This window comes from Rhamphochromis sp. 'chilingali', assembly GCF_963969265.1.
Source record: "Rhamphochromis sp. 'chilingali' genome assembly, chromosome: 2".
NCBI lineage: Eukaryota > Metazoa > Chordata > Actinopteri > Cichliformes > Cichlidae > Rhamphochromis > Rhamphochromis sp. 'chilingali'.
The window spans coordinates 20,984,039-21,007,739 of NC_137930.1; the positions used below are offsets into that span (position 1 = coordinate 20,984,039).

At 43.2% G+C, this 23,701-nt stretch overlaps 1 protein-coding gene across 5 annotated transcripts in view; it reads right to left on the reverse strand.

The window, feature by feature from the left end:
- znf462 (zinc finger protein 462) overlaps positions 1-23,701 on the reverse strand; it is a 57,147-nt gene that overhangs the window by 15,928 nt on the left and 17,518 nt on the right. For 4 of the 5 annotated variants that reach the window (XM_080874363.1, XM_080874359.1, XM_080874361.1 and 1 more), the window contains exons 2-6: positions 14,074-14,324; positions 8,624-13,821; positions 7,837-7,971; positions 3,258-3,661; positions 1,189-1,307 (exon numbers count right to left, since the gene is read on the reverse strand). In XM_080874363.1, the coding sequence (XP_080730489.1) occupies positions 1,189-1,307; positions 3,258-3,661; positions 7,837-7,971; positions 8,624-13,821; positions 14,074-14,284 (6,067 nt within the window). In that variant the 5' untranslated portion in view covers positions 14,285-14,324. The remainder of the gene's footprint in view (positions 1-1,188; positions 1,308-3,257; positions 3,662-7,836; positions 7,972-8,623; positions 13,822-14,073; positions 14,325-23,701) is intronic. The other variant, XM_080874362.1, reaches the window with a different exon arrangement.

Below are 23,701 nucleotides of genomic sequence, written 5' to 3' on the forward strand. Positions count from 1 at the left end.
CTCTTTCTGTCAGTGTAAAGAGGTTTAACTACACTTGCAGCCATAACAAATTAAAGGAATCTTTGGGCTTAAACTGTAAGAAATAAATTGTAAACTATGGACCCACTGTAAAATTTCTGACCTTTACAGATCAGATTGACTTATTACAAACTGAAAAAAAGTTAAATCAGTATACATCCATCCATTCGCGTCCGCTGGAGCCTATCCCAGCTGTCATAGGGCGAGAGGCGGTGTACACCCTGGACAGGTCGCCAGTCTGTCGCAGGGCTAACACACAGAGACAGACAACCATTCGTACTCACATTCACACCTATGGGCAATTTGGATTAACCAATTAACCTATCCCCACTAAGTGCATGTCTTTGGACTGTGGGAGGAAGCCGGAGTACCCGGAGAGAACCCACGCAAACACGGGGAGAACATGCAAACTCCACACAGAAAGACCCCGGCCTGATGGTGGAATCGGTATACATTTTTTGATTATTTTGGTGTAGTGTGAATGCATGTGGTGGAGGTCTTTATCATTAGGAAAACCTATAAAAGATATGAAAATACATTTCACATTTTCCAGAGCCTCACAGGATTGGAGTCTTTGCTGGACAGATTCTGGCCCCCGAGCCTTATATTTGACATCCCGGATATAGCACATCTTAGCGATTTTTCTTCAAAGTATTATTCAAATCCTCCGTAGGACTAGCTTATCTGCCTCACCAGTTTCAAGGTTGCTTCATTTTGCTTGTGTTTTGATAGCTCAGGTGGAGATTTTCCACATTTGCATTAACATGAATTCAAATTGCTGTCTGCTGTCTGGCTCCTTCGACAACAAAAATAATCTCATTATGCCACAACGGCCAGTAAACCTTCACTTTTGTAGCATGCTAGGTTCCCCAATGAAGAAAATGTTAATAATAGAATTAAATGAATACATAATATTAAAAATACAAATGCTCACTTGGCCTTTGAATTCCTATTTTAACACTTAAACTAAATCCCTGGATTTAGTGAATGGTTAAAATGCTGCTAAGGCTAACCCACTAGTTGAGTTGTGCTCGATAATCACACAGAACATCTTTTTGGAGAAGATAAACAGGAAGTTGGTAGGTATATGGGTCTAGGAATAGCTTGTTAGTCAGAGATACAGCTGTATGTGACAATGTTCTGTGTCTGCTTGTGTTATTTTTTATTTACCTGTGTGTGCCTTATGCAGGTGGCTCTTCAAGCGGCTCACGTAGGCAGATTTAAAGGGGCAGAGCTTACACCTGAAGGGCTTGTGGTGCCCGTGGTGAGACTGCACATGTCGGTCCAGACTGGCAATGAAACAAAATTTAAAAAAAGAAGTTAAAAACAACAACAACAGCAAAACACAGAAGGGAGGATATGAGATAAGAGGATAAAATGAGAAAAATGGATGAAATGAGGACAAGAGAGAGAGACGGTAACAAGACGGGAGTACGAGAAAGAAAGAGAAAGCAGCTCTACAGCATCCACTTTGATGATTTCAACAGCGGGGTTTTTTTCCCTTCTTCTTTTCAGCGGCGTCTAAAGCGCTCGATTCTGTTTACCTCGCAAACAACAGCCACACATTTCCAATGACTACAGAACAAGGAGCCGTGGGGTGAACTCATCTACCCACAATCCCCTGGTGGGAATGAGTGTGTGAGTGCCTGTGGGGACGGTAGCTGTGTTTTTAATGCCAGCCTCCTAGGTGGCATGGGAATGCGGCTTCTTTCTGGGTCAGGGCACATACAGTACAGAGGGATTACACCTGGGAGCTCAGAGGAGATGAGGACTCTCTCTTTCCCCTCTCGCTCTGTGTCTCTGTGATGGATAAAACAAATCACGCTACCAAAAAAAATAAAAAAAAATGTCTGCCTCGCTTGTAATGCTTGTCTTTCTCTCCTAGGAGGCAGGAAATCTTGGAGAAGATTGAAGATTCAAAGGGATTGTGATAGGGTAAACAGAATAAGGTGTAAAACTGTGCTCTGTACAAAATGACTTTAACATCTAGTTGATCTAAAGAGCAGCTGGTGTAAAGGCTGGTGAGGCGTTTAGCTTAAATATACACCGCTTACTGGGGCTGCAAAGGGTTCAAACCACTCATCCGTTTTTAACTGTAATTTTTAATAGATTAATGTCTGACTCACTGCCTCCTGCCAAGTGACTGCTAACGCAAACTAAACATTTCCAAGTAATGCTGCTTCACAGTCAGAGCATTCAAATACCACAGGGTGCACAATGTGTATCGCTGAGGTTAACACTGATCGCACTTCCTCAAGGCTGCATCTGCTAATCCAGCCACTTAGCCAAACAGCACTAGCAATAGCCAAATAACAGGAAGAAGCTTCTCAGCAAGAAGTAGCTGCATGTAAGAGCTCCCCATAAAGCTGGACTGACATCTTAAAGAAAATGGTCTTTGCATTCATCCTGCATGCATGGCGATCGTTATGAAACTTCCCCTGCTTAAGGGCTAACATTAAGGCAATTTTTCTAACGACAAGTGGCCATTATCTGTCTAAATACGTGACAATTTGCTTTTCCAGAACCTAATTCTGAACATCGGACACAGGCTTCGTTTTGGTGGCATGCAAGAGACCGTATTTCTTCTTTTACAGAGGGATTGTGGCATGTTTTTAAAATCGATTCACAGATGTGAAAAACTGATCAAAAGCCAGAAAATTCTAATTTTACACATATTTTGAGATTGTAAATGTTTGATAGTCACATACTCCTCTACAAAAAAAGAAAAGAAAAAGAAAACACTAAAATTGGAAAGTTTGGTGTATCCAAGTCACACTAAAGCACTGATTCCTGGATATAATTTTAATTAATTTTATTTATCTAATATCACTCTAATTCATTTTTTCTTCCTGTCCCTTGTGTTGCAGTAACAAGTAAATTCCCCCACTTAAATAAAGTCTCTGTCTTAAAAAATCTGCACCTATGTGTATATAAATGCGCATTTGGATTTTCTTTGCACTATTCTAAAAGGAGACAGAAGCAAAACAGCCACTAAATCTTAAAACTTCATCTTAATGAAAAGCAAAAAATCTAAAGAACTGGAAAGTGAGGAAAGATAAAATGTTCAAAGGAGAGTCAACAGATAACACAGCAATATGGTGAATATGTGCTTGCCTCAGCCAAAGTGTCAATTTACTGCGCCCTACTCTTTAAAAACAGTACCACAGTACACACAAGGGACAGCACTGTGGAAGCGGTGTTAAAGGTGTCAGTCACAAACCCCGATCCTCCCCACTTACTTGTGTCTGAAGGGCGAGACAAACTGGCAGTACTGGCAGCTGTATTTGTCTTCTTTGCTGAACAGTGCCATGGCTGAGTGGCTCCTCTCATGGGACCTCAGGCCCTGCATGGACATGAAGACTCGATCGCACTGGGCGCACGGGTGACCCCCTGCTGCCAGCCGCTGCTTCAGCTGGCCCTCTGACACTACGGCCCTGGCTGCGGCCACCAAGGACGCTGCCCTTCCTTCACCAGCGTCTGTCTCAGGATCCAGGTTCTCCACGGTAACAGCGGCATCATCAGAATCTTTGGGCGTGGCTCCGGGTCTCTCCAGGCCGTCGACTTCGGCAGCTTCATCCCCCTCCATGTTGCCATTAGTTAGGCTCTCGGAAGGTAGGATCAGGGGGACCTCGCTGACTTCCTGCTGCAATGCAAAAAGAGGAAAGGTCTCAGATGTTCAGCAACCTCTCAGTTCATGCTGATTTTTATCTGCCAACACCTTTTTTCATGTGGTTGCTGAATGCTGAAATGAAGAGATCGCTTTAATATAAATATCGCTTCAAGTCTAGCACCTACAGTTATTTTTTACTACATTATCTGCATACAGGCGACAGTTAAGCAGCTGCCTAACACTTCTGCTTCCATCCATGCAGTCACTGTCAGTTAGGCCTCAGTTACAGTTTCTCACACTCTGCCTTTGACCCCCCCTGTTTTTCTTTCCATCTCTCTGTGTTATCTGAAGATCAGCACTTTGGTTAACTTTAACTCAGACATAAAACTCTTCAGTGTGTTGGTTGAGAGAAACCGCACTTGGCTTATATTTAGCAGAATATGACAGAAAAATTCCTCGCCTCATGCATCAAGTGTGATAACTGTAACCAACCATAAGCATTTATTCGGGGTGACTAATCGAGACAAATTTTTCTAAAAACAAAGATCTTGCAACCGTGCAGTTCTACCAACAATTACTGAAAGGAACTGGAAAAACATTTCTTTCCCCCCCTCCCTTCATCTGCCAGAGTGCAGGCTGCTTGCAGCAGTCATCGTGAGCAGGCAGACGATCACCATGACTTTTTTTATTGCCTCAAGGAAACTCATTCTTTCTGTGGAAGGACCTGACCCTGCACTTTGTGAATCCATAAATAAGATGTGGCATCCACAGCCCCAGCCTTACCATCCAGTCCCTGAATGCACCGTCAGTCTGCTCTTCACGCTCCCCTCTGAGAAACCAGCACTGTTCTCGAATTTAACTCCCATCTTTGAACACTATGACCTCGTTACCAAAACGAATACAGTGCTTTTTCACTGGATCACTCTCGTTGGTGGAAAACAATGGCGTCTTAGACACATAAAGAGAGACCGAGTGTCTGATGGAAGATCCAGGCCTCCATTTGGGTGAGGCATTGGGTCCTTAGGCCTGTTCCCCTCACTGGCAGCCTCACTGGAATACTAATGTTCGAATGGTTACCCGCCACTGCCCTAAAAGTTATGGCTCACCACTCCAACCCCCCTGCTTCTCTACAGCAATGGGACAGCACTGCTTGTTTTCTCTCGGGGTAGCTGACAGACTGTCTACCCAGAAGCCTCTGTCAGTAATAAACAAAATGGGAAACAGAACCCCAGTCCAGTAAAACAGATCACTGCAGTGCTAGGAGGATGAGAGATGGAAAATAATACAGAAGCACAGGGGACCGGAAAAAAAATGTGCCTTTGAAATATAGTTAGGAGGATATTACACTGATATCACATTAGCACAGTGGAATAAATTACATGTACTGTATATGTGGTCACGATTTATAAAAGGAAAGGTTTAAGAGTCATAACATCACAATAAATATGATGCTGCAGATATTTGATGTTTGGCTCATCATCTCTAACCCCTAAAGCACACTAATGCCCTGCTGCCCAATATGAGAACAATAAGAAGAAGGCAAGATATTCTTATAAGAATATATTCTATATTCTTAATAGTAAAATAACTTGTTTAATATATTTGACAAACGACTTACTTCTACTGTTGCCACACATTTTAAATAACGACTTATTTTATATAGGATATGGATAGTGAATATACACTATAGTATTTATTTGACGCAAGAAATATAACTATATATTATAAGCACACAAACCACCTGCAACTCAACACCTCAAAGACTAAGGAACTGGTTGTGGACTTCGGGAGGTCTAGAGCAGGTCCACTGCCGGTTCAGATAGAGGGGGAGGAGGTGGAGGTGGTCAACAAGTACAAGTACCTCGGGCTGTGGGTGGACAATAAACTGGACTGGTCATGCAACACAGAGCACCTGTATAAAAAAGCCCAAAGCCGACTGTACTTCCTCAGGAGGCTGGGGTCTTTTAACATCTGCAGGAAGCTCCTGAGGATGTTTTACCAGTCGGTGGTTGCTGGAGTACTTTTCTATGCTGTGGTGTGCTGGGGGTGCAGCACAGCAAAGAAGGACTCATCCAGGCTGGAGAAACTGATCAGGAGGGCTAGCTCTGTGGTCGGCATGAAGCTGGACACTCTGGTGACAGTGGCAGAGAAAAGGACATTAAAGAAACTGATGGACATTATGGACAATGCCAGGCATCCTCTGCACACGGCCATAAACAACCAGAAGAGTCTGTTCAGTGACAGGTTGCTTCTCCCCAAGACAAGAACTAACAGACTTAAAAACTCCTTTGTCCCACACGCCATCAGACTGTTTAACCCCTCCCTGGAGGGGAGAGGGAGGGGAAACAGGAGGACAAAGGAGGGGGGAACAACTAAGCTGTAGTGCCTCTTCACCTCACTGTGCAATACCTTTTGTAAATAGTCAACGGTGCAATAGACTCAATACTTGAAATGTGCAATTCACTTGTATTTTTATTCCTATTTATCCCCTTCGTATATTTTATTTATATTGTCTCTGTATGTGTATATATATATATATATATATATATATATATATATATATATATATATATATATATATATATATATATATATATATATATATATATATATATATATATATATATATATATATATAGAGGATATAGAGACATATAGAGAGATATATATAGAGACATAGAGGACAGTTACAAGTACCTGGGGATCCCGCAGGCGAATGGGAACCATGAAGAGGCCGCTAGAAAAGCTGCAACCACCAAGTACCTGCAGAGGGTCAGGCAAGTCCTGAGGAGTCAGCTGAATGGTAAGAACAAGATCCGGGCCATCAACACCTATGCCCTGCCCATGATCAGGTACCCTGCTGGGGTAATAGGCTGGCCAAAGGAGGAGATAGAAGCCACTGACATAAAGACAAGAAAGCTCCTTACCATGCATGGAGGGTTTCACCCCAAGTCCAGCACCCTGAGGCTGTACGCTAAGCGGAAGGAAGGGGGCCGGGGACTGGTGAGTGTCAGCACCACAGTCCAGGATGAGACAACGAACATCCAAGAATACATTGGGAAGATGGCCCCAACTGACCGAGTGCTCAGTGAATACCTCAGGCAGCAGAAACCCAAGAAAGAGGAGGGAGACGAGGAACCATCATGGAAGGACAGGCCCCTGCACGGTATGTACCACCGGCAGATAGAGGGGGTGGCTGATATCCAGAAATCCTACCAGTGGCTGGACAAAGCTGGACTGAAAGACAGCACAGAGGCACTAATCATGGCAGCACAAGAACAAGCTCTGAGCACAAGATCCATAGAGGCTGGGGTCTATCACACCAGGCAAGACCCCAGGTGCAGGCTGTGTAAAGATGCCCCAGAGACAATCCAGCACATAACAGCAGGGTGCAAGATGCTAGCAGGCAAGGCATACATGGAACGCCATAACCAAGTGGCCGGCATAGTGTACAGGAACATCTGTGCCGAGTATAACCTGGAAGTCCCGAGGTCAAAATGGGAGATGCCCCCAAGGGTGGTGGAGAATGACCGAGCTAAGATCCTGTGGGACTTCCAGATACAGACGGACAAAATGGTGGTGGCTAACCAACCGGACATAGTGGTGGTAGACAAACAGAAGAAGACGGCCGTAGTGATCGATGTAGCGGTTCCGAATGACAGCAATATCAGGAAGAAGGAACACGAGAAGCTGGAGAAATACCAAGGGCTCAGAGAAGAGCTCGAGAGGATGTGGAGGGTGAAGGTAACGGTGGTCCCCGTGGTAATCGGAGCACTAGGTGCGGTGACTCCCAAGCTAGGCGAGTGGCTCCAGCAGATCCCGGGAACAACATCGGAGATCTCTGTCCAGAAGAGCGCAGTCCTGGGAACAGCTAAGATACTGCGCAGGACCCTCAAGCTCCCAGGCCTCTGGTAGAAGACCCGAGCTTGAAGGATAAACCGCCCGCAGGGGCGTGCTGGGTGTTTTTTTTTTATATATATATATATATATATATATATATATATATATATATATATATATATATATATATATATATATATATATATATATATATAAAATATTCTGTAACTCTGTAACTTCTGTCGGTGCTGTGCTTTTTTGGAAATCGAATTTCCCAGAGGAACCCACCCGAGGGATTAATAAAGTTCTATCTAATCTAATCTAATCTAATCTAATCTTTAAGAAGCTTTAAAAGCAGCTTCTCTTACCTTGACATGCCCCTCTTTGACCTCACCATACTGGACATGCTTCCTAAGGTGGTTGCAGATGGCTCGGAGGGTTGGGTGTATCTCTACACAGAAGTTACACCTGAATCCGATGGGAGTTTTATTTACAGGACTCTCCTGTGCACAGAAAAGGAAAGATTTTCTTTTTTAAATGTCCTATTTAATAATATATAACAAAAATACACGCCATTAAAGCACCATAACTACCTAATTTAACATGAGTTGTGTGAATGGTTTCCACAAGCCAACATATCTGCCACAGTCAGACGACGGCATTATTTTAGTCTTGGTTTACAATTTTCACAAGAAAAACTACAGAATATTACCGTTCTATAATTTAACATGAAGTTAATATGAAACTAATTGGCAGATCATCAAATCACCCCATCATGCACAGTTAGCAGCTTGCAAATTGGCTCAATGAGCGAAAGATCTCTGGTTCAATCCTGGAAGGAGACACAAAATAGCATCTTCTAAAGGTAGCTTCTTCTACCATTACTTTTACCGTTTACTGCCAATGAAGTGCAGGGGCAAAGCCACCCATTAGCTTTAGCACAATGCCACAAATGGTTGTTTAAAAAAAAACAAAAAAAAAAAAACAGGAGGAAGCTTCCATCTTACAAGAAGATGAAGAACACAGGTAGAGCATTGGTATGTGACTCTCATGTAAATCACAGTATGCCATCACACACATTAATGGTAGGTAGAGAATTCTATTACGCCTTAATTCTTTCTTTGATGAGATTTCGGGACGACTATGTTTGCTCACCTTCTCCTGTTTGCTCTCAGGCAGCTCTGTGGCTTTCTGCTTGCTGAGGAGCTGCCTCCTTCTCTCGTGCCTCATCGCCTTTTTCTGAAACTCCTCATTGTGCTTCAGGAGATGTTTCGCAAGAGCGGGGAGATATAGGAACTTAAGCTCACAGTGAGAACACCGATATAAATCGGGATCCTCGTCCCAGAGACCAGGAGATACCACAAAGTCCCGCTTCAAGTCGTTGCAGTGGTGGTTGTTGTAGTGCATAGAGAGCAGCTCGCCGGTGCTAAAAGACAACCTGAAGCATTTCAGACACTTGAATGGCAGCCAGTCCACATCTCCATCCTGCTCAGGTTCGAGCGGGACCTCTATCACTTCCTTATCGTCCTCTGCTGATGCACTTGCGGCAGTCTTTTCGGGTTCTTTGGCATAAATGACAGTGAAGTAGCGGCCGAGTTTGCTCGAATGCTGCTTCTTAGGGAAGACACCCGGGTGGCGTTTAATGTAGTGTGAGACAATGCTCTTCCTGCTGAAGGCCTGGAAGGGGCAAAGAGAGCACCTCCGTCTCTCCACAGCTAATCGCAAATCTTCGCTCATTTCTGAATTGTCCCCTTCAGTCGGCGGGGGTGCCATCACTTTGTTCACCTTTTCATTCATAGTCTTCGAAGCAGCCAGACAGTGGGTGTAATAGGCATCGATATCATGCCGCTTCTGGTAGTGTGCTGCCAGGCCTTTGCGTATGGGGTTTGTGTATGAGCACAGAGCACATTTGAAGACGTTATTTTTACCCTCCGGCTGAGCACGGACGTTGTTGTGCTTGATACGGTAGTGGCGAGCGATGCCCTTCCTGGTCGAGCAGAAGTATTTGCAGAGCTGACACTTGAACACAGCGTGTTTTTCTGTCTTATTGATGGGTAACTGAGAGAGGGCAAGGTCCAACTCACTGACCTCCTGGACTTTTGCTGCACTTGATATATGACTTGCGCTGCACTCACCTGCTAGCTCTGTTTCTTTACCAGAAGAAAAATGAGTTAGAGAAGGAGAGAACATGTCAGAAGCAGACTGATTGTGATATTTCTCATAATGGATTTTGAGTTTCTCCAGAGTCCCATGTGTATACGGGCACATTTTGCATCTGTACGCGCCGTAGCCCTGCCTTTGAGTTTTGAACTTGTCGTCCCCTTCGTGCAACTCTGTGATTTGCTCTATGTCGTCTGCAAAGTCTTCCGCTGTGACTTTGACCAACGGGTGTCTTTTCTGATAGTGGGTGAGGACTCCGTGGATCCGGGAGTTCACATACGGACAGTGGCGACATTTATACACAGAACTGGGGTTGAGGTCTGCCTCCTGTGCAAAATCTGCAGCTTTCACTTTCATGCCAGGGTGCTTCTTTCCATAGTGGGTGAGGAGGCCATGCAGACTGTTGTACTCTGACAGACATACAGTACACTGATAAGGATTGTTAGAGATGGAAAGGCGTGGGTGGTGAGGCTGGGGATTGCTTTCTTGAGGTGGGGTGGCAATAACCAACGGGCCGTCATCTTCAACAGTCTGGCAATTCAGAGGCGTCTGCTCTTTGGAAACCTGCTGTTGGGCTTTTTCAGTTGAGCCGTTTCCTTTGATTATATCCAAAAGCACGGATTCGTCCCCTTTGATAGCCCAGGGGTGGACCGCCTGATAGTGATTGGTGATGTCCCATATTGTGCAAGCCTCAAAGGCACAGTCCCTACACTTGTAATGTTTTGTCTCTGCATTGCCTCCCTGTTGGGTTGTCTCAGGCCCAGCCCACAGCTTGCTGGCCATGTATGTGTAATCAACATTATGCTCAGGGTGGCGTCTTTGGTAATGGAGCAACAGACCCTGGGGTTCAGCATGGGAGTAAATGCACCACTCGCAGTGGTAGCCAGCCTCCAAGATACCATCTTGATAAGCCCAGTGTAAAATTGTCATGGCTGTGGCTTTCACAGTAGGGTGCTCTTTCTTTAGGTGCTTCTTCAGAGCATAGACGTAGGGAGATGTGTAGGAACAGTGCCTGCACTTCAGGGAACGCAGAGGTGTAGTGTTTTCAGGGTCTGGAGGAGCTGGGACAGCGGCAGACGAGGCGACGCTGGACTGAACCATCTGCGCTCGCTCACGTTGACTCCGGACGACTGCAGTGTGGCGGCGCACAAGGTCAGCGTTGGCCTTGGTCTCCCTGTGCTTTTTCTGATAGTGAATAAGCACGCCTTTTACAGTGCGGTTGCCGTAATCACAGTGCTGGCAAAAGAACAGCTCATCCTCGCCTTTCTCACCACTTCCGGGTTTGGGGCTCGAGTTATTAGATCCGTCGTGACCGTTATTTTGAAACTGCTTCATAAACTGCTTGGGTGCTGCAATCTGTAGCTCATCCATGAGCTTCATCAATCCAGGGGTAGGAGCGCCATGTTTGATGTATTTCGCTGTCACTTTCACCTCCGGGTGTCTTTTCTGATAATGGACCAAAACACCAACAACAGATCTATTGCTGTACACGCAGTGCTTGCAGTAATACATTTCTTCATCTGATCCATAAACTGCTGCACTTGATTGTTTTGGAGTCGAAGACATGCTGGTGTTAAACGAAGAGTTGGCTACAGGCTGTGACTGATCCACTGAGATGACCTTCATGGTTTTCTGTATACGGAAATAAGACGCCTTTTGCTCTGGGTGTTTCTTCTGGTAGTGGACCAGAACAGAGTGCATATTGGGGCTTGCAAAGGAGCACACGTCACAATCGTAGACGACAACATTGCTGCCTTCTTTGAGAGGTTCTGGGTCAGCGCTAGCTTCAGGGGATTTGGAAACCGCTTTCTGCACCGGGCTTGAGGTGGACCTGGGCATCGAAGTGGGAGAGTTAAAATTTTTCGGTCCCGAATTGAGTATTTCCCTCAGAGTCTGTGATTCACTGCTTTTGTGGGACTGCTCTACAATATAGCTGGAAAAGATCATGGCGTTGTTGATTTTCACGGTGGGGTGCATTCTTTGGTAATGGGGCATTAGGCTCCTCACGTTAGGGCTCGTGTACGAACAAAACCGGCACATGTATAAGAGATGGGGCTGGTTGAAGTTGAGCACATTGCTTGCTTCAGGGTGGTGGTCCATGTAGTGTTGGTGCAGATCGTTGTAATTTGTGTATTCGATGTAGCACTCTAAGCAGCGGAAGACTGCACTCTGGTCTTCAGGGTCCAGGATGTACTTAAAACTAAACTTGATGTAAGGGTGCATCCTCTGGTAATGGGTGCTGACGCTACGAGCCGACTTGTTGTGGTAATCACAGTGTTTGCAGTAGAAGCGTGTAATTCCAGGATCCTCTGAATATTCCATGTTCTCTTGGATAGCACTGTCACTGGCATCAGCGGAGATATTTTCACTATCGTCCGAGAGAGTCAGCGATATGGGGATGTTTCTAGGCTTGGACCTAGGGTTGCTTTTTCTTTTCCCTATTCTGCTGCCCTCATTAGAGCTGGCAGAGTCTCTTGCATAAAGCTGCTGTGTGTTGTAAGCAAAGACAGAGTTGTTTTCATTGTTTCTCCCCTCATCAGCGCTGGCATGATTTTCTCCCGCGTCTTCATCATCCATGTCATCCAGATTAATGACGGTGTCCTGCTGGCTTTGGCTTATCTTGCTTTGAAGGTTACTGGCAATTTCATCAATTCTGGTTCTCTTTTTGACTGAGGACAAATCCAAAGGCAAGTCATTAATGGACTTCCTGGCTCTTTTCCCTGTTACTAAGGGCTTTTTGGTGGCAAGCCCTAAAATGGGGGTCTGGGTTTTTTGTAGGAAGATTGGAGAAGCATCTACTTCAGAGTCTGGCTGGTCAGACAGCTGGGCTTCAAAGACAGTGGAGTCGAGGTCATCACAGTAGGAATGCTTATGCTGCTGGTGGACCCTCAGACCTTTCAGGGTGGTGGTGGAGAAGCTGCAGAGGGTGCAGCGGTGAGGGTTCTGCTGGTCATTTGGTGTGCTGGTTGTCTTTTTCCCATTGACTTTAGAACTCACGTTACCCTCATTAACTGGCTCTGCTGCGCTGTCATTCTGAGGTCCTGGGCTATCACCTGTCAGGTCCAAGGTTTCTAAATCTGAAAAATTGTGGCTCTGTTTGTGTGTGCCTAGTTTCAGAGGGCTGGTGCAAATAAATGGGCACTCATCGCATTTGTACACCGTGGCTTTTCCAGAGAGGTGAATATTTTCAATGTGGCGGGAGATGCTCCGCCTGTGCATGGTGAGGAAGGAGCAGAATGGGCACTGAAATCGGTTCATGTACTTTCTGAAGGGAATTCCTTTAGTTTCCAATAATTTATTATCTTCATCTGTTAATAGCTGCTTTGCATCTGCGGACAGGGTTCCAGTGTAGCTGGGATCGTCCATATCACCCAGCTCTTCGTCGTCGTCATCGTCCTCTAAGCTGCTCCTCGAGTCTTCCTCATTGAGTAGGTTGGTGTCCATAGCTATCGCACTGTTGGGGACATCGGATGATGCAAACCTCTTGGATAGGATAGAAGAACCTGTGCTGTTGGGTGTAACTGCACTTATCTGTGCATATTGAAAGGATGAGATCTCTGAGGTGGACTTCTCCCCTGTGTTTTCTGGTGTTTTTGCTACAGACTCCTCCTTTCCGCTAACATTAGCACGGGAAGAGGAGGGAGAATCCGGTTTGGGGGAGCTTGCACTTGCTTGCTCTTCCACCTCCGCAATGCAGGAAACTATCTTGACCTTGTCACTGTGCTCCTTCACCACATGATTGGTCCAGCTGTCCTTCTGGTTGGTCTGATAGTCACACCACTCGCAGGCAAACGTTCCCTTCATGAGCTCAGTAGCAGAGTCCGATTTCTCACCGCTTTCATTGCACTCCGGGGGATCTCCAGCACTATCCGAAGGAACTTTGTTGTGATACATTAGTTGGTGTTTCATTATCCGTGCTTTCCTTGGGGACTTATATGTGCAATACTGACAGGAATACACTTTTGAATGGTCACTGTGCATTATGACAGTGTAGCTGGGCTGCTTTGCAGTCTTTGAGGAGACACTTGCATCCGAATCTGGCTCTATGACATTATGCACCTTTTTGGTGTGGTTTCTTAAGAAAGACTTTGATCTGAAGTAACGGACACAGAACTTGCACTGATAAAACTGCAGATGAGTTTCAGCTGTTGGCTTTTGTGATGTTTGGTTGGGACTGTCAGTAGAGTTGGGGCCTAAAAAGAAAGAAAAAGAAAGAAAAGAGAAAGATTATTAGACACATGCTGGAAAACAGTAAATTATTTTGTTGTAATTTCTTTCCCTTTCTGTTGTTTCTGCTGATAAAGTCCATCCACAACTCTTTACATTACCCAACTTTGTAAAATGTATGATCACCTTACTTTGTAGACTTCTTTATAACAGACACAGACATGATCCTAATCCTCAACAAAACAACAGCAACATCTAAATGAATGTGGTAGGCATACTCATTCCAGATTTAGGAGGCGTATAATCCTTGTCATCTTTATCATCATAGTCCTCTTCTTCTTCCTCGTCTTCATCTTCATCTTTCAGGGAATCAGACTCATCTGCATCTGCAGGCTGCAGAAAAACAGTGTGCACTTCCTGTATGTGAGTCTTCAAGTCGTCGTATGACTCGGCTCGGAAGTCACAGCCATCACATTGCAACACCTCCATTATTAAAACTGGGGAGAACTCCCTGGAAAATCAGGGAAACCTGCAAAACACAAAGAGAGAAAATCATGAGGACACAGAACCTTTTTTAAGAAAAGCCAAAGTAATATAAAACAATTGAGCTGACACTTTCACACGTGAGGTCAGGGCCCGAATTTTGTCAGACAGAAAGTATATACAGAGAGAGTCCAGTCCTAGACTTCAGGGCTGTCATCACCCTGTTCACTGCATTACACATGCTGTTCCATAAAAAATGAGCTCAGTGATGATCTGATATGATTATCAGTGATGATTACTGCTCCTTGAGCAAAGAATAATCAGGTGCAGGAAGGTACACACACCTTCACCAAATAACAACACTACGAAAGAAAAAAAAAAAAAAAGAGAGAGAGAACAGACGCTTATGTGTATCAGCTCAAAAGATATGCTCCAAATGCAAACCCTAATTTCATAGCTTAAAGGACTCAGCCTAATAGAACCTCCTTTCCATTTTCACCTGTTACACTGTGAGGGGAAATGTATTGGATAAAGTGCCACCTTTGAATGCACCTTTCAGGACTGCTTTGAAATGACACAATTAAAAGGACCAAAATCAATGGAAATGCCACCGAATTATTATTTTTTAAAAAGCAAAAAAACTGCAATAAAACAAGTACAGATAACAAAAAACAAACCCCAAAAAAGACACCCCCACCCCCCACCCCCCCCCAAAAAACAACCCAAAACCCCACAAGAAGCAAAGAAATAAAAAATTAATCTGTTCTCCTTTTGATAAAAACCCGCACGGATCAAGCGCCATAAATTCACATACAAATATTATCTATCGCTAAAATGACAGGAGATGACACAAAGCAAACAAAACATGACACAGAGGCAAATCAGCAGTCGCCGATGTTATTCTGAATACTAAGAAGGTTCCTTTTTTTTTTTTGCATAGCATCATTCCAAGAACAATGGAGGGACTGAGGAGGGATTATGGGCTGATTTGTCCCATTTTTATTACCTTGGGATAAGCAACAGCTGGAGAGCAGCTCCACAGCTCAGTATTTAGAGCAGACTATTCCATCAGATTGTATCAACTGCTCTGAAATAAGATTGAATGAATCAACTAAGAAATGATGGCTTTATGTCTTTGGGCTTCTCTGTAGTTTGGACATAGCCAGTAAAATGAAAGCTGACGGCGTGGCCGCTATTTCAAATCTCTGTCATTGTGGCTCTCTGATCACCAGCAGTGATTTTTTCCCCCCCTCAAAACTACAAAAAACATGTAGCTGGCATTGGTTTTTGAAGAGCTGGTTAAAAGGGCAAAGTTTACAGCCTTTACTCTAGAATTAAAACACATTCAATCAGATTTTTTCTCCTGAACGCAGCAAATTAAATGACAGCAAAGTTTTTCTCTAACATGTTACATTTTTTAGGATGAGCTTCAAAGTGGGTTCATCTTTTCAGTAAATGTAACTAATATGTGAGCTATATGGTGTTATGGTCCACATAACCCCAGAAAATCTGAGATTCTTTTTTAATATACAAGTATGGTTCATTCCATAAATGCCTGAATACTGTGGGCAGATAAGGTTAAAACTGAGGTTTACTACCAGAATAAGTATGCTTGGTGTTTGAAAAGGCAGCAATAGGTTTAACAAAGAAAAGGCTGTGTGTCAGCACACGTAGACGGGAAAAACGGAAGAATTCGTCCATGAACTACTTCTGCTTTCATAAAACACAAGCTGAAGCTTTTGTCCTTTAACATGACTGCAAAATCTGTGGAGCAGATCTTAACATGAAACATCTCAGAACCTGAAATGAAAAAGAAAGGATTTCTAAAATCAAAAGACAGAAAACTTGTGACAAAACTGAGAAACTGAGATAAACAGACCGTTTATCTCAGTTTCTCACTTATTAAAAAATAACTAGTTTTAATAAGTGAGCAAATAAAAGCAAACTATGCCACAAATCGACAGTTAAGAGATTACATTACTTTGGTACTAAATCAGCACCTCTGTGGCCTGATTTCAACAGGAACTGTATAATTTGAATTTACCTAAGCTGACATCTTTGGCAAGTTTCCCAACCAAACTGCTTGTGTCCAAGGACAGGGCACACAAAAAACACACAACCAACAAATGTCTAACAAGTATGGATGAGTAAGGTTGTGGTGTGGGAGTCTTTAGGTTTGTTCAACACAACCGGCATGGAGCCGTTTCACAGAACAAGACACACCCTGCTGTGCAAACAGCAGCTCCTCATGCTGTTTCTATATTTCAGGATGATTACACCTTCAAACCAAAAAGAGTTTCATGAAAAGTACCTGGAACATTTCAGGATGGATTAAAGCACCTCTGAAAGCACAGGTGGCCCTTCCTCACTGCCTGCTTGATGAAGTGCGATGAGTTCCCTTTGTTTTTCTACAGCACTGCATGTCCGCAGGATGGATAAAAAAAAAAATAATTAAAAAAAAGACTAAAACAACAATGAAAAAAAAAAAGAGAAAAAAACCCACACACACGGGAAGTTGTGCACACAAGTGGTATGTACACAAATGAACACCAAACACAAACACACTTTACGTACACTGCACGCCACTTCTGCTCAGATCTGTTAAAAGTGGAAGAGATGAGAAGCCCCAGACTATAACAAAAGTGCTCTTTTGCACAATTTATAAATTTTTTTCCTGTCTTTATTGTACAACTTTGCAGTTTAATAATGACGAATGACAAGTGACGTTCCCCACACTACTCCCTGGCTCGATTCACAAATGGACGTCAGGGTTACAATGGACTGTATGCCCGTGTCTGACATCCCAGGAAGACTACTTTGGTATGCACTGAGTTAAATGTAACCCTTTTGGTCTTACCAACGGAAAAACATTTTCAAGCTGAAAATCAAGCCTCTTTTCCAAGACCCACTTCTTTGCAATGACTATTCATTTGTTTTCTATTAGGCGACGGCCAAAGTGTTTTGAATATATTCAAAGAAGATTAATGATTCACACTTCCAGTGTGACCCTTGTCGATCCCTTGTTGTTTTAATAAAATAAATAAATAAAAGAAAATAGTCTACACTGCACTGTTCTTGGATGTCTGGAATATGACTAAATCCTATCTTACTGCTGTACTTTTTGTCATTGAAAGAAATAAAAATATATGACTGGCACAAAATAAATAGTATCCCATAAACCTAAAGCCTTGAATCTAAAATTTTTTAAAGCAAAAAAAAAAAATATAAAAACAAATAGACTAGTAAAATATTAATCTGCTTAGGCCTGTTCATTTGAATGCTGCAGTGCATTAAATGTCTACAACACGACTAAATTAGACCAAGAACACCACAGTTGAAATTTGTGGGCATGGGTCTGGAACAGATGACTAAACACCGAAATCAGGTCATGTCAACTAGCGATGTACTTTGGAAAAAAACCAAGACAAGTACTGTTAACCAAGTATTTAGAACAACGTGAATTTAAAAAATAAAGCACAGTCGAATCGTGCCTTCACCAGATGGAAAAACCATTCATGGACACTTCATCTGAAAGTAGATATCAGCAGCCAGAGATAAGACATCCGAAGCAACATTAGTAGCCTACAAATGATCACTAAACGCTCCACGATGTGAAACCATAGAAAGTCAAAAAACTGACCTGTCTTTCAGGTCTTAAATGTTACGGCAAAGCAGAAGCGCCTTAAACCTGCTTTATTAACAGCCACTAGGGGGCGATACACATGGTTACAAAAAGACATCCAGTTCTATGTCTGACTGTAAACCTGCTCTTACAGACTTTATAGACTCAGTCTCTCATTTCAAGTCATACAGATTTTGTTTTTCTTACAAAAAGTTCATATTATATTAAGATTTATCAAAGCCTTCATTGCACAGGCATTATTGCATGCAACTACCTGACAAGTACCAGTTGCGAGAAAAAGTAGCACTCACGAAGGCCAACAGACTGGTCAGTGACCCTCTGGTAACCTGGATACTAGGGACCAATGGGCACAATTAGTGGTCAGTGGTTGCTGGCAGTGGTAATATTAAGTTGGTTCACAAAGAGGTATACGAAACCACACCACAAACCTCTACACAATTGCTTTGGTAGCAGGTTGCACCAGTTGCCTGTGTGGAAGATGCAGATTTTCTTGCCAGCCAGTTGCAAAGGTCGCGCCAAGTGGAAACGTGAAGAGTACAATGCAAATCAGAAATGGAAGCTGTACGCTATTAAAGTAAAAGTTGCGCCTTTGGAAATGTTTTAGCAGTAAGGTACAGCTTTTACCTTGAAGGTGAATTTTCTGTGAAACTTATAAGCAAGTGTTTGCAGACAAGTCTGCATCTTCCATACAAACTACCTGCAATCACAGCACTGGTTACCATCTCTATGGTTTAGGACGTTAGCCAACAAGGAAGCAGTTTTACACTCAGGCCTGCCCGCTACATCCATCTTGCATACAGTGTGTGTATGGAACTGAGAGGGAAATAAAAAGCAATACACAATCACCCTATATTAACCTGTGTTAAGTGGAGAATTACACTTATTTTAGGAAAGGTCCAAAAAACCATTTGTTGCTATTGGTTTTTTCACACACCCCCCACCACCCATTCATGAGTTCAATTCTGAAACAACAACAATTGAAAAAAGACAAAAAAAGAAAAGAAAACTAGTATAAAGTATTTTAAGTGAAGAAAAAAAAATACTTCCAGTGTAACTGAACTACTAGAAGAAAAAAAAGAATTATACTTATTCTACTTATATTTATTATGTCAGGTTTAAGTTGGATAGCTATCTGTGAAATGTAGTTTCAGTAACACTATCGTTTTCAGTCCCCCCACTCTCACTCCCACTGCAATTCAAATGAGATCCAGCCAGAGACAGTTGGGAATCCTACCGTGCTTCCCACACCCAACTGACCAGCCAGTGGAGTGCTCCACGAGAGCCAGCCAAACTGCCAGCATGTCCCTGAGCAACCAGGGGAGCCATTGTTGTTCAGGGTCAGGTTACAACTTCACCACGTGGCCCCACCCTGCTCTCTTGGCAGTTCACTGCTGTTTTGAACAAAGTTGTCTCCTAATGAAGGGTTCCTTGACATGGATATCAAGAGAATCCCGTTGGAGAAGGAGGGGAGAGAGATGGCCAGGGAGGAGAGTGGGAGAGAAATAAAAACAACCCTTGTACACAACCAGAATTTGCCTCAGAGTTCACTGTGTCTTTTCAGGCAGTCAGTCCCTGCACCACACCAAGTTAATGGGTGAGATTGTGTAACTGCTTTCATCTAGTCAGCTGGGGCTCTAACAGACAGCGACTGAGCTGCTCAGATCCTCCTCTGAGCCGAGCTTCAAGGGCAGCCATTTTAGGAGCTGACTATGTGCGCTTAGGTGTTCAGCCAGCACACAACATGGACCCACAGATCTGATCCTCTTCCTCAAAGGCAGGCAGCCTGTCGCTGGAGAGCTGCTGACAGAAATCTATCTGCCAGATGTACAGTACTATACCCGAGCTCTCTGCCCACATGGCTCAGCAGAAAACATCTCACGCTCTTGCCAGCCTGACTTTGTGCAGTCTTTTCATTTCTCGGCGACATTATCTCTCACATCAAGAGATTCTCGGAGAAATGCTGGATGTCCCTCTCTAAAAGGAAGAAAGCGGAGGTCAGAGCAAGCGGCATCCACCGCCACTCTGCGGAGCAAAATACGGCAAAAGCATTTTGCGGAAGCCGCCAGCAACGTTCCACAAGGGGGTCTAAAAATGTGAGGCATGTCTGAACTTCTTTATCTCAGAGCGCTCTGCAACCCTGAGCCCTGAGGAGACAGGGGCACACAGAAGCAAAAAGGGAAGAGCAGATCTGAGAGGGAAAGGACGAGAAGGGAAGGGAAGGGTGGGAGGCGGTGAAAGTGCATGACGGAGCCACCTGGAAGACCTTCAGTGCAAGCAAAAGAGGACAAAGCCATCAGACTGGGCTCCCCAGATTCCAAAGTCTACTGACATTTGTTAATCACCAACCGGTCTCACTGCATTGGCAAGCTCTGCCAGCAGTCACACCCTCTACTCAAACTGGCTGACAGCAGCTGCTCTGTCTGAAAGAGGGCCTTTGAATAAGCCAGCATTAAGCTGATTAGGAGTACAGAGGTTTGTCCTTAACTGTTGGTTAGCGCAACCATCTCATGCTGTCTGGGAGAGAGAAGTCCACAGATGTGTTAAATTATTATATGGCATGCATCCTGGCGACAGAGAAGTCATCTGGCAAGCAAGGCAGGATGTGCATCTCGTCAACCTGCACATCCTCAATAATTAATGACCCAGTGAATGAAAACGACAGCCTGATTTTTTAAAGGGGAAAAAAATGATAGTGGCAATAACAGCAGGTAGCCAGAATCATGGAAATGTATTTATTCGTGTTTTCTGCAGAGTTTAGATGACCACAACAGAGAAGAAATCAATATGTTTAATTTTAGAAAATTTTAAAAGCAGAGAGACAGAAATGTGTAGGAAACCACACAATACTCCAAATCCTGATCTCTTTAGCCTGCAGTGCTTCACCAGGGTTTACCCAGAAGAAAAAGGAAAAGCCGGAGAAAGATCTCATTGTGTCTCGCAGAGGAGAAAACGTTGCGTCATGATACCAGTGAGAATTTGGCCTCTTGCACAAACAAGAGAAAGAGAGATCTGGAGATCAAGATGTCTACTCCCATCCTCTGATGTCAGCGGACCCGGAGAACTCAAGACACCGGATCAGAGTGTGTGCTTTAAGAGTTTCTCAAACACAAATAGCACGCAACATCTAACACAGCTATGAGTAACTCATAAAATAAACAAGTTACTGCCCGTCACAGGTTTGAGGGAAAACAAAGCAAGACGCTGAAATATAAACAATAAAATAAACATGGATTCAACTGTCGAGCTTCTCTATACAGATGTTTGTTTGCTACATGGGGCAAAGATTACAGAGATTATCGAGGCGTATTATGTCATCTAAATCTAATTTACCATTAAAATATAGTTTTTTCCTGGTATTTATTATGAGACACAGTAAATGTAAAGTTTGATTTTCCCATTCGCACTCCAGTTGTGGAGGTAATGGACCGTGATGCTGCTTACAAACCACCAGAAAAATCAAGAAGAAGAGCAAAATGTTAGCAAAGGTAATATTCACCAGAGCACACTCAGCAAATGAGTGAAAAACAGTGAATTTGTCAAACTCAAGCACGTTAATAGTAGTTAAGTAATGGCCAAACACAGCAGCAGCAGGAGCAGACCATTCACAGCCATGTCTTAGTTTTCAGGATTACAATAGTTGCTTTGAAAGTTTGGAACTAGCTTAAGAACCTGACATAAATCTTCTTCACAGCAGTGATACTTCAGTTCGTCTCATTATTGCTACCTTAGTGACTCTGTCACAACACCCAGCCAGTTTTAACAGCCTTTAGTAACTTTTTCTAAAAATGCACCAAGCGTCATATGTAATTTTTCCATCGTGTAATGGTTAGCACATTTGCCTCCTTGCCAGGAACCACACCCAGCCTAAGGGTTCACAAGGTACACCTAGCCACAAATCTAGTCCAGATAAATGGGACGTTAGAGGAAAAGGAAATAAAATTCAATAAAATCTGCGCCTTTCCATCCCTCCTTCATGAGCAGTCTTTCTACCCTGCCAGAAGTCACCTCTGAGAAGTAGACCTTTTTCTTACTCATTCAGCGTGCTGCAGCACCCAACACCGGTACAACAACATCACCAGCGGAGCTTTAAATATTCACAGTTAGCTACCACTTTAGCAAGCAGTAGTATATCGAAAATAATGGAAGAGACAGTGTACAAAATGTACCTGCAGTTGCAAGATTATATGCATTGAGCAGAAAACCATGCTGAGCTGTCGCTGCTTAACAGCAACTTGCCAAGACTGTTAAGTTTACACCTAAAACATCAAAAACCTTGCATCAACTTGGACATATCGGGCGTACAGCAGACTGCAGTGACTCTCACTAATAGAAGATTAGTTCACCCAAGTGAAATCTTTGCTTTATTTTATGGGGGTTTTTTTCCACAAGGAGTCAAATTTTGCAGCTCTTTGCTATGATTGTTTTATCATAAAGCCACAGAGCCACAAGAGACAAGACATCTGCTGCACACCACTACAAAACAAGCAGGTTCATAACCAGCAGCGTCTGCATGCTGGCACACTGACTCTGTGAAAATAACTCATATTTATATCCAATGATAGGTTTTCACAAGGATGACAAAAAGACTGCCTTTACAAAAAAAAAAAAAAAAAGAAAGAAAAAAAATCAGTAATCTCTTCTTCAACATTTTCCTCTCAGTAGTCTATACACACCTGTCTTTTGAACATTATTCATGAAATATGGCAGGTTGCGGCAGAGTGCTGCTGCAATAGAAAGATTTAATCAAGAGTATTAAACAATATGATATTCAGCCAAAAAGAATGAATCTAACAATGAGAACTTAAATTCCAACGTTTATCTCACAAGTTTGCCGTCAATCTTGATATATGCTTGCTTTTTTCTTTAAAGAGTTGGTCATACCAGATTTTGACTTTTAAGTTTGTTAGAATTACACAACTTGGGGTTTTTTCTGAAATATTTCATTTTCATTTATATGTGCACATTTCAATAAGTCACTGGCAGAAGATAAAGAAATGAGGGGAGGCTCGAGGGTTCTGCACAGTACTATATAAATCACTGTAACTAGAACCTGAGTTGAATTGAAACAAAGTGAAGCTGCAAGCACATCATGCACACCGACATACAGCTGAAATAAACCTTTTTATTAGTTTATCTGTTTACTGATTGTTTGAACTGTGAAATCCAAGGAGAGCATGACCATCAAAATCTCTCTATGAATTTTAACCCACTTTTCCCTGCATATCATGTCAGGTTCTGTGATATGTTTATGCCTTCTTGCACACACAGCATGTTTAAGATGTCTACCCAGAGACTTTGAATGTTCTTCAATTCAGGGGACTATGAAGGCCACTCCAAAGCTTCAGCCTGAGTTTCTTTAAGTAGGTCATGCTAGATTTTAAAGGTATGCTTTGGAAACTCGTCTCGATGTGGGAACCGGTCTCTTTTCAGTTTCACATTTATTTTTATTTTTTTTGAATGACTGCATGACTGACGCATCCAGACTGTTCTATATTTAAGTGCAATCCAATCGTCCTCATATCTGTGCAGTGTTGTCTGTTGCAATGGGTTACAGACAATGCTAAAGCAGAATATTTCTTCTCCCAAGCTAAACAATTGGCAAGCTATACGCAATTTAATCTTCATGCGTCCACCGTTTTCCAAAATAACGTGCTTTTGCAGGTGTTTTGCATGCTTCCCATGTCGATTTTTGTGAGGTTTCCTGATGACTCTTCCGTGTAGACCCTGTTTTTGCAAGCAGCTCTATACAGAGGAATGGTGCCCCGATCTCATGTGGGAAG